General features: G+C 44.1%; 1 protein-coding gene across 7 annotated transcripts in view; it reads right to left on the bottom strand.

Moving 5' to 3' along the window:
- LOC108571422 (tensin-1) overlaps positions 1-10,219 on the bottom strand; it is a 116,711-nt gene that overhangs the window by 11,637 nt on the left and 94,855 nt on the right. For all 7 annotated transcript variants that reach the window (XM_017933454.1, XM_017933453.1, XM_017933452.1 and 4 more), the window contains 2 exons: positions 4,820-5,103; positions 3,817-4,436 (listed from right to left, as the gene is read on the bottom strand). In XM_017933454.1, the coding sequence (XP_017788943.1) occupies positions 3,817-4,436; positions 4,820-5,103 (904 nt within the window). The remainder of the gene's footprint in view (positions 1-3,816; positions 4,437-4,819; positions 5,104-10,219) is intronic.

Here is a 10,219-nt window from a genome sequence, read left to right as displayed (position 1 = left end):
CCGATTTAGCGCGTCTCGACTGTTCTATATTTATAATTATGTCAGAGGGCGGCCGGAGTCCAGAAATAGGGAGACTCTCTTCCATCTCCGTTTTTCGCCACCGAGAATCTTTTTCTTTCGCGGTATTGTCCGTGAAATTCCGCGCATTCCATGGACCGTCTCGCTAATGGAATCGATGGAGAGACTCGCGGTTGAGACTCGAGGAATTTGAAGAACTTCGTAATACGTTTGAGGGACATAGAAAATTCGGGAAAGTTCGTAATATGAAAGTGTGCAAGGAAACTTCGAATTTCTTCTGAATTCTCATTTTTATCTCTTTGCGCTCGAGTGGCGGCTGAGAAGCGACATTATTTTTTACTATTTGGTAAATAATTAAAATAAATAAAAAAAGAATGTACTGTAATTAAAATGCATTTGTCAATGTACATATGGTATGATTTATTTCTACGTTAGTTTAGTTTAGCAAATACTAAATATCAATTTTGAAGGCAATGGGCTATAGTAAACAGATGTTCGAGTGCAAAGGGTTAGGCCTAATTTAAAAAATTTTTTCAATTTAACGCTGCATTAAAATAGCGAATTGAAAAATCGCGAGGCAAAGGGTTAAGGAAGAAGTGTGATTTCAAATGATCAATTGTTAATTAGTAAATTATCAAGGAAGATCCTCGATTGAAAAGCGACACACTTTCTTCAATTAACTTTCCGACGTTTTACCGAAATCAATATAGCAAACGAATTAAAATTGCATCGTGCAAAACTCTTGTAACTTAGACGCGCGATATTAATTATCCGAAACGTACGATCTAAAAACGACACGGAACGTATTAATTCATCGCGCAATTAATACCGTCTCTGGACCTTCCCCGTGCTGGAACTGATCGAGGAAGAGCGATGAATCAAAATATTAATGAACCAAAGCTCGCTCGCTCGACATTATGTTTTACTATTTGGTTAATAATTAAAATAAATAAAAAAAGAATGTATTATAATTGAAATATATTTGTCAATATATATGGTATGATTTACTTCTACGATATCCATTTCTTAGCAAATACTAAATATCAATTTCGAAGGTAATAGGCTATAGTGAAAAGATCTCCGAGTGCAAAGGGTTAAAAGCGAGGCTACCTGGTTTTTATTGTAATATACATTCCTGTGAGTAGGTTTGAGAACTTGCGGAATGTGAAGCAAAGCTGAGTAGTCGTAACAAAATTATTAAGATGGGATTTTTTAGTGTAACGAGTACACGTGTTGCGACTGGTATCGCTGCTTAGCATTGATAACTGAACAAGTAAATTTTCCAGGGAAAGCAGCTTAAAATTTTCATCTCACTGATAGCTGAATACTTATCGCACAAATGTGAAACACTCGTAATAGAAAAGTGCCATTTTCCATGATAAAAATCGACACGTATGACACTAACTTTAGCGAAGAAATATGCTACCTCTGTGAAGATACCGGGAGTTTTAATACTCGTGAGGAGCAATGCGGATAATTTCCAACACTTTCAACGATTGTTCCAGAGGATAAAACGACCGTAGAAGGAATTTAAACGGCGATACGGTTAGAGGGGAGGCAGAAAAGCAGGATCGAGAGACAAGGAACGAACGGTGAAGCCCCGAAAGGAGAACTTCTTTGCCGCTGAGAAAGCAGACCTGCCAAACGTCTGTCGACCTCCTCGACCATAAACGTCGCCTGTTTCTCCATCGTAGCGGATCGCGGCTCTTCATAAATATCCGGGCGAAACTTGCGGTTTCGCAGGCTGTGCCCGGCTCGAGCCAGAAGGGACGTTTATTTTCACGGCTTTCGGCCCTCCAGCGACTCGATACACAAAACGAGACGAGTATTTTACGGTGACTGCTGTCCGGTTCGACGAACTCACGGCTGGTGCAGAGCACACGCGCTTTAACAAACTTGTTAAACCTGGACCATTGCTTTCTCTCCCGTCTTCGGATAAGATTTCGACTGCGAAAAATCGGGTTCGCCGACCGAATTGCGAGCTGTCTTCAGTAATCGCAGAATTGAAATGCCATCGAAAGAATTTCGTCCTCCGTAACGAGTAATTCCCAACCTTTCTCGATTTCCTTGTGATTTAATTGCGCGTGCAACTCAATTTTGAGAAAAGTGGAGTTGAGTTAATCTAGCTTTGAAGTACACATCGTTGATTGTTGCCACATCTGATTCAACTTCACCCTTTCGCTACGGCAAATTTTAACGCGCAACGTGGGTGACTGGTGGTAAATTTTTAATCGCGTGTTCTTTTGGTCGTATCCTTTTAAAATTTGCGCGAAGGATAAAACTAAGTATTAAATTAAGGTGCAAGTGCATCAAGTGGCTCCAGCCTGCCAATAGCAACGAAAGGGTTAATTTCTCCGTGTGCAAAAATGACCGATTTCTTCCATCGGAACGAAACCTTGAAACGAACCGCAATTTCTTCTTCTTCGAAGGGAAAGAAAAATCCTGTTACCGTCGATTTATCCCGAAGCAAAGGACAGAATAGCGAAACGACGTGTCGGGAAGGCGGTCGCTGCTCGCAATGTCTGTCCTCCAACCGCGAAACTCGTATTTCATAACGCGATACGACGCGTTCATGTCAGTATCGTACCCATCCACACCGACTAGAGAACTTTTCTCTTTTCCACTTGCCCTGGCATCATCACGCGACCGACAATGACTCACGACGACGACCGCGTTCGCCATTCCCGGCAGAAAATACGAGACTCGGAGCGTTGCAATCGCGTCCGCCTATGGGTAGACAATTTATTAATTGTCCCAGCGTCGGTTAACTATCCTCTTCGCTCTCCCTGTCTCTCTCTCTGTTCTCCCTTACATCGTTTCCACGGCCTCTCGTGGCTCTTTTGCGGTGCCTGATTCGGAGGAAGAGTTGCGACACGCCTTGTCGTCGTCGTCTGGAAGCTCTGCCAGAGGAATGGCCCAATTGCTCTCATGATTTCCACCGCAGGTTCCGTGAAAACCTCCTAATCTCTCTCTCTCTCTCTCTGTTCTTCGAGTTTCACAATATACATCGAGTGTGACGAAATGCTTTTCGCCGGACGACGTCTCTCGCCCCTCGACGTATTATTAGAGACGGTGCTGAGAGCATTTAATTATGGGATTTGTTACACGCCGACTGGTTAGCAGACGTTGCCGGGAACGGTGCCAGAAAAACGGACCCCGTAATCAGTTCGCGAAGGTATATATAGAGAGAACGGAAGCGATTCATTTATTGGGAATTATGTCTTTTTTGGTGAGCGAATTAGGGATTACGGTGGGTAGAGGGATTAATGAAGCAATTAGAAATTTTTGGAAAGAGACGTGTCTGCGAGGGAAGTTTTACAGACACTTTCACGTACGTCATAGACACATCACTTAGGTGTAATAAATTTATACGAAACAAAGCTTCCTTTTTTCTCATTGGAGGCCAGTCACACATATTATGGTATTACTCAAGTACTAGTCAAAGTAAAAATTAAAGCTCTGTAGATATTAAAACTTGCGCTGGTTTCCAGCTAGGACCACAAGGTAAGTGTAGATGGTGTGTCGTGCTAATTCTTCACTCCGCAAACATGTTTTCTTCTCTCAATTTTCAATATAAAGAAGAAAAAGAATTTTGACTTTGGAATTGTGACTTTGGAAAAGTCACCGGCCTCGAGTGGGTTAACTAATTCACAGAAAATTCATTCGGCACGTGAATACACGCGAATCACTTGGAGAAATTTCTTCAAAATAACGACTATTAACCCTTTCGTGACCACTGAAATAATATTGAGTAAAAAGTTATTAATTAAAAAGGAACAATTAAAAATTCTCACTCACCCATCCACGTGATCCGAACTGGTCTTAGCTGGTCCATTAGCAAATTCCGGCGGTGGATCGGGAGTATTGGGACTCAAAGGGCTGATAGGTCTCCTCGAGTTCTCCCCGAGGATGTCCTCAAAGTCCACCACAGGCGCTGCACCACGTACAGACGCTTTTCGTACCAACGAAGGCGACGAGAGCTTCTGATGTTTGATCATGTCCGACGTGGCGCCGTACGAGAACGGTTGACTTGTCTGTCTAGCGTGATACGGGATGTCCTCGTCGATATAATCGATATTGCCAGGCGGGGAGAACGAGTCAGCGTGTTTCCTGTACGAGTCCGTAGAGGAATCGGAAATTTTTCGATCCGGCGACATACGATACTCGAACTCCTCTCGGCGATGTTCAATTTTAGCCGGTTCCCGATACTCGTTCTTCAGGGTGCTGTAACTGCTGCTCGAGTTGTACGGCGGACTGGACTCTTTACCCGCGCCGTAACTTCTGTAGGAATCCTTCAGGGTGGAGTAGGTGGACGGAGAGTGGCTGCTCGCGTGGCTGCTGTAGCTTCGACTCTCCTGAATGTACATCTTCTCGCTCCTGTCCGTTCTGTAGTCCTCTGAAGGAGGATCTGGCATCGACTGCGGCCACACACATATCGAAACATTTCTTTCACTAATTTCTCAATTTTAGAATCCAGCGTTGAGAATAAAAATCGGAAAATTATAGAAAATTATTGGAAATTCTTGCAAGCCTCCGAATACAAATATACTTTCTCTTTGGAAAAATTAAAAAATTACGGGGGAACTTTAACACGTTCTCTGCCCCAGGAGAGAATTTCACATACTTTGCATAATCATTGACTAGAAAAATATTCTCCTTTATCTAATGAAAATTCTATTTCTGAGAGTGCAAGTGACGTGGAATGTGTTCAACTTCTTCCCACTCTCCACAAAGTTTTTTTCACACCTATGAATTGACACACGAAGAAAGATCGATTCACGATTTTCGATGACGGACTCACCTCGACGGTAAGCATCATATCATGAAGAAGCTTATCAAGATCACCATGAGCCTGATTGTCTGGCTCTGCCTCCGGTGGACTAGGTCGCTGTGGTGGAGCACTGCTGATGCCGCTGTCCATGGAAACTGTCAATGGTGAGCCACGGGCACCACCGGCAGCACCCTGGTGTACCACAGCGTACAGAGATCCATCTATGGGACCGCAGGTGTAACCCAATCCGCGAGGTGACGTTTGAACGGAGGAACTCGAAGGTGGTGGCGGTGATAATGGAGTTTCCCGTCCTTCTGAACAAAAATTCCACCAGAAGATTAAATTTCACGCACTCTCGAACCCTCTGTAAAACATCACACTCGACCATAAAATTCATGAAAATTTCATAATTTTCCAATTTCAATAAAAATTTCCTAATTTTCTAACTTCGATCAAAATTTCACAATTAACGGTACACTTTAGCGTTCGATTAGAGGAACATCCTCGGTACTCGTTCTCGAGTGAAATTTTTAATTACACCGTGATAATTAACACTGTTCTTAATACCACGTCTCAATGTCCCCGGAACCTCTTACTCTAAAGTTGCCCCGGTAATCGCGTTATTCGTGTAATTTCCTACAGACGCTGGTGAACAAAGGGTCTCGTTAAGACGGGACAATCGACTGTAAATCGTTGACCGATGAAACTGGCAGGGACTAATTGCGAGCGAGAGGTTAAGAACCGTTCGATCTACGACGATCCTCTCCTTCTCACTTTCAACAACGTCGCAATTTAACGCTAATCCACTCTCTCTCTCTCTTTCTTTCTCGTCTCGCTGTTACGCTAGAATAATTCCCGTACTCCTAGCCTCGCGTAATACGTCGCTTAACTTATATTCGTAGCACAGATATGCAGGGTGTTTCCGAAATGGTGGTACAAGCGACAAGGAGGTGACTGTACGTGCAGAAATAAGTCGAAAAAGAAGAGTAACATTTTCTCGTATCGGGCTTCGTTTCCGAATAAATCAGCGTTGAAGAGTACACGTACACTTGCACACGATCCCACGTATATGGCGTACAAATGTCATTGTGTCGCTCGTGTTGCTGTTCCGATTTCTTACATTAGGTAATACCAAGAGATGAACATTGAAATAAAATTATTTCCTCGTTGAGAGTTTGCTATTGTCACGCACTTCTCTTGTTCTTCTGTCAGGATCACGGCGATTTGGATGTCGTTCTTTGTAGCAATTAGCGGCCACAAATGCGCTACCGGCAGAAACACCCAGAATCATATCGACGTACTCTCGATTACCGTATGTTGCCGTATCGACAGAACGACCAAGACAGAAGGTCTGGCACAGAAACGATAAGAAGCCACGACATTGGCGATGTTTATGAATCCAAATGCGACAAAAACTGGTTTACGGTACAATCAAGTATACGCGTACTTGGCAAATCTTCAACGCCGATTTACTGGGAAACGAGGCCTGATACGAGAACGTGTTATTCTTTTTTTTCCACTTACTTTTGCATGTACAGTCACCTCCCTACTGCTTGTACGGAAACATCCTGTATACACAAGAGGAAAGTCGTAGTTCACGGTTCTCCGGTGTCGAAAGATGGAACGACTCGCGTGACGAAGAAAAACGAGCAATCGTTCGCTTTCATCTGGATTTCCAGAAATCCTCGTCACGTAACGCGACAGCCATCTTAAGGGACACGCGTAACCCCGCAGGAACCTTCTCTCTCTCTCTCTCTGAATCGCAAAAATATATCTTCCGGTAGTTCGTGATCGAAATTCCAAACGTGACTTCAAACACGAACGGGGAAACCCGTCTTCGAGCAGTGTGTCATTCTCGGTGAAAACTTTTTCCCCCCGGTGAGAAGTAGCATAGAGTAATCGATGGTGGATAGTATTTTTACAACCGTCGATGAATCGACGACAGAAGCGAAGGTGATACGCGAGCGTGTTTCCCTTGGATTCTCGAGGAAGATCGATCTGCGGAAGGAGACTTTGTGAAATTTCTTGGATGGTTTAAAGGGACGTTTCGCAACAAGGACCGAAATTCAAGATGAAAGAATGCTTTAAGACACGCTCGTTCGAGTGGACACGCCATTAGTCTCGAGGAAGATGATCTCTTCTAGCGTTTTCCTCTGTCTGAGAGAGTTCTGTACGAAGATTCGACCGAGATATACACCTGTACGATGCTCGATGCTGGTATCGTTGCGCTCCCGATGTGTTAATCCCGGAAGGGCGAAATTCTAATAGTTGGTGTGGTGATGGTGAATAAGAGGTTTCTCTCCGTAGGAATATTTTTGAACTCTGTTTATTTGTGGTGGTGCGTGGGTATATATTAGGTCGGTGTATGTTGTAATTGGTTGGACGTTGAAGGTGGTGGCACTCTCGAAAGGTGCGGAGGTGTGATTGGATATTAGGAAACTAGTGGAAGGAGAGCGTGAGGGTGAAGGTGGTGTGCAAAAGTTGAAATAATTTGGAGAAAATCCGGAAAAGGGAAAGGGATAGGAAACATGACCAGGGTGCGACTTAAACTGTTTTATGATAGGGAAGGAATTTGTTAGGGGCTAGGAAGACGGCTGGAAAGGACTGTTTATTAATTTATGATATGTTACTGGCCTACAGATAGGTTCAGTTTTCTATAAACTTTCGTTGAATTTATTGCATATCAGAGATACGCAAATTCTTACTTGAACGTGTACTAATTACATATGTAACTCTAACCTTTTCTGTTATTTTTTAACCTCTTGCCCTACAAAACTTATTTTGGTTTTCTGAGATATCATTATTTTTCTTATTAACCTGTTTCTCTTACCGTATACAGTTTTCTTCATGCAAGCAGACTCTATGTACGCGATTTTTATCCGCGTAAAAAAAATCACCGAGGAGCGGTCGATCCGCGTAAATGGAGGGATGGGTGTACGTATTTCCCTCGCCATGTAGAGAAACGGCATTCGAACTTGTTCCAATAAAAAGACACAAGGACGCAACGTGGGTAAATCATAAAAGAAACATGATCGAATAATCGAAGGTTTCAACTGCTAATTGACCCGATGTAAGATTCAAAGACACAATTTCTCCTTCGGTTAGAAACGAATCCTTCCGAAAGCCGAGACATTTCTCCTACGTTCGAGTGTTTCAATTCAACTGATTGCTCGTTGCCCCCAATTTCGAAAGACGAAACAAGCGAACCACGTCACTGCTTCACCATCCACCGACGTTCTTCCACGAAGGACACCGAGGTAGAGGTTGTTCGAAGCCCTAGCAAAGGGATCTCATCTGAATTCAATCCGTGTCCGCGCTATCTCGGCGACGCATCGAGCCAGGTATAAATCATTTTTATTCGTCCGCGTTTCTCTCTCCGTGATTATATTCGCGTAGAAGGTCCTCTGCCCACCGTCGATGAACGTCTAATATCCAACAGACGCGGATATTTAACACCCGCGCGGAGGAAAAGCAAACGCTGATCGAGCCAGCCGAGAGAAAGATCTCTCTTTGCTCTTAGTTCTGCGTTGGTTCGCGAGCGTTTGATCGAGATCGGAGGATTATTGCTCGGCTGTTTCGCTCGGCGGACGAGCCACGGAGGAATCTAAATGGCGCGGAGAGCAAGCTGCACAAGCGTGAAAACTCAACGACGCAGTAAATCAGCTAGGTGAATATTTGTGAACCGGTGATAAGGAGGAGTCTGTTATGATACTGATACCTTTTATCGTACGTGTCGCGGAATAAATACGGTTCTCGTATACCTTTAGATAAAATACGAGAGTTGCTTCTTCGTTTCTTTTTCCTTCTTCTAAATAAGATTCGAGAGGGCTTCTGATTCCGTTGGAATGCGACGAAGTAGATAAGAGAGGAATAAGAATATTCTGGAAGATCGATACGATACCACCTACGAAGAGAGACCACCCAAGAATTTTTTCTTTCGGGGAAGAATGTTTTTTTTCCAGGGGTGATTTAAGGGAACTGGTCGTTACCGACGTCGCCTCGAGCTGAGGTGTATCCTCTCTTCGAAAGTACCGGGTTTAGTTTGAAGGAAGCTTGAAACCGAAGCGCTGGCTTTGATTTCTAAGAAAAATCACGCATGCTTGATTCGGCACCAATTTCTATCGACGCGATATAGCAATAGAGGAGCATAGATCACGCTAATCATCGTGGTAAACATCGAAGAGATCTATGACTAGCAGTTAACACGTACACGCGATACAGCTGCGACTGAACAGTGTCCAAAGGATCGCTGCGTCGCCGTTGGCCAATACTCGTTCACGATCCACGCGGATTTATTGCACCAAATGATACGTCCACGCAACGATTACGTCTCTCTGCTCGTCTGTTATTGCGTCGAGGCCCCCTTTCTCGGTGTTTCCTTTTGGGTCCGCGAGTACATCGGCGAAAATACCGATCAGAGCCAAGGACAGACACCGATCGAGAGCGACTTATATCGTCCCTTGATTCTTATCGAAGCCGATGCTGAATGCACGAGTACATTGGTCGATGGTCGTGCACCAATTGTTTTTTGGCTCGAAACGCGAACGCTTTTAGCCACGAGAGACGGGTTGAACGCGTTTTATGCCGCGTGGGTGGTTCGAAAAGTCACGAAGTCTGAAGGAACGGTTTAGTTTGAGTAGGTTAAGGAACAGGAGAGAGTTTTCTTAAACTTTCGTGGTAAAAGGAAAAGTGTTCTCAGAGTTACACTGGAAAATTTGGAATAATTCACGTATCATTGAAAATATTCGTCGATTAGTTACACAATTTCCTCGAGGATTTGAAAAAAATGGTAAAGCTAGAAGAAAATAAAATTCCAAGTCCTGGCAGAGATATGATATCTGCCAACAGGCTGGCATATCCCGCGGAGAAAATTGCGCGAGAATAACATTCCAAGCACGGTATCGGCGTATGATTTGTGACGCGCTCCATTAAATCGGGTTAATAGAGGAAACGATAAACCGCATCTTCTCGCGAGAAGTGCTCGCGAGAACGGGATAAACCGTCTTCGTAGCACATGCGTCGGAAGTGGCCGGCAGAAACGATCATTTCCACGAGCACCAACCTCTATAAACAATTGCACTTAAACATCGTACTCGCGCGCTCGTTGCACCTCGCTAAGTAAACGATGGGAATTAACGACGAGCTGGACAAACGTGCGGCCGCCGAGGCAACAGCCAACCGATGCGCCACTCGCTTAACGACCGCGATCTAATTTCATATCGCACTGTTTAATGCCTCTGCCTCGCACACTTCACGCACACTCGACGATCGTCGTTGATTAAGAAACGTGCACGCGAAAACATTTCCCTCTTGGAATCTCTGGGAAATACCATTATAATAACTCGCGGCGAGGCTCGAGAAAATTTAACGATTCGCTGCTCCCTTGCTTTTCAAACCTGATACACTGCTCTGCAAAAGTTTAAGTCGAGA

The sequence above is a fragment of the Habropoda laboriosa genome, unplaced genomic scaffold, assembly GCF_001263275.1.
Source record: "Habropoda laboriosa isolate 0110345459 unplaced genomic scaffold, ASM126327v1 scaffold57, whole genome shotgun sequence".
NCBI lineage: Eukaryota > Metazoa > Arthropoda > Insecta > Hymenoptera > Apidae > Habropoda > Habropoda laboriosa.
This window is presented reverse-complemented; position numbering and strand designations above follow the sequence as displayed.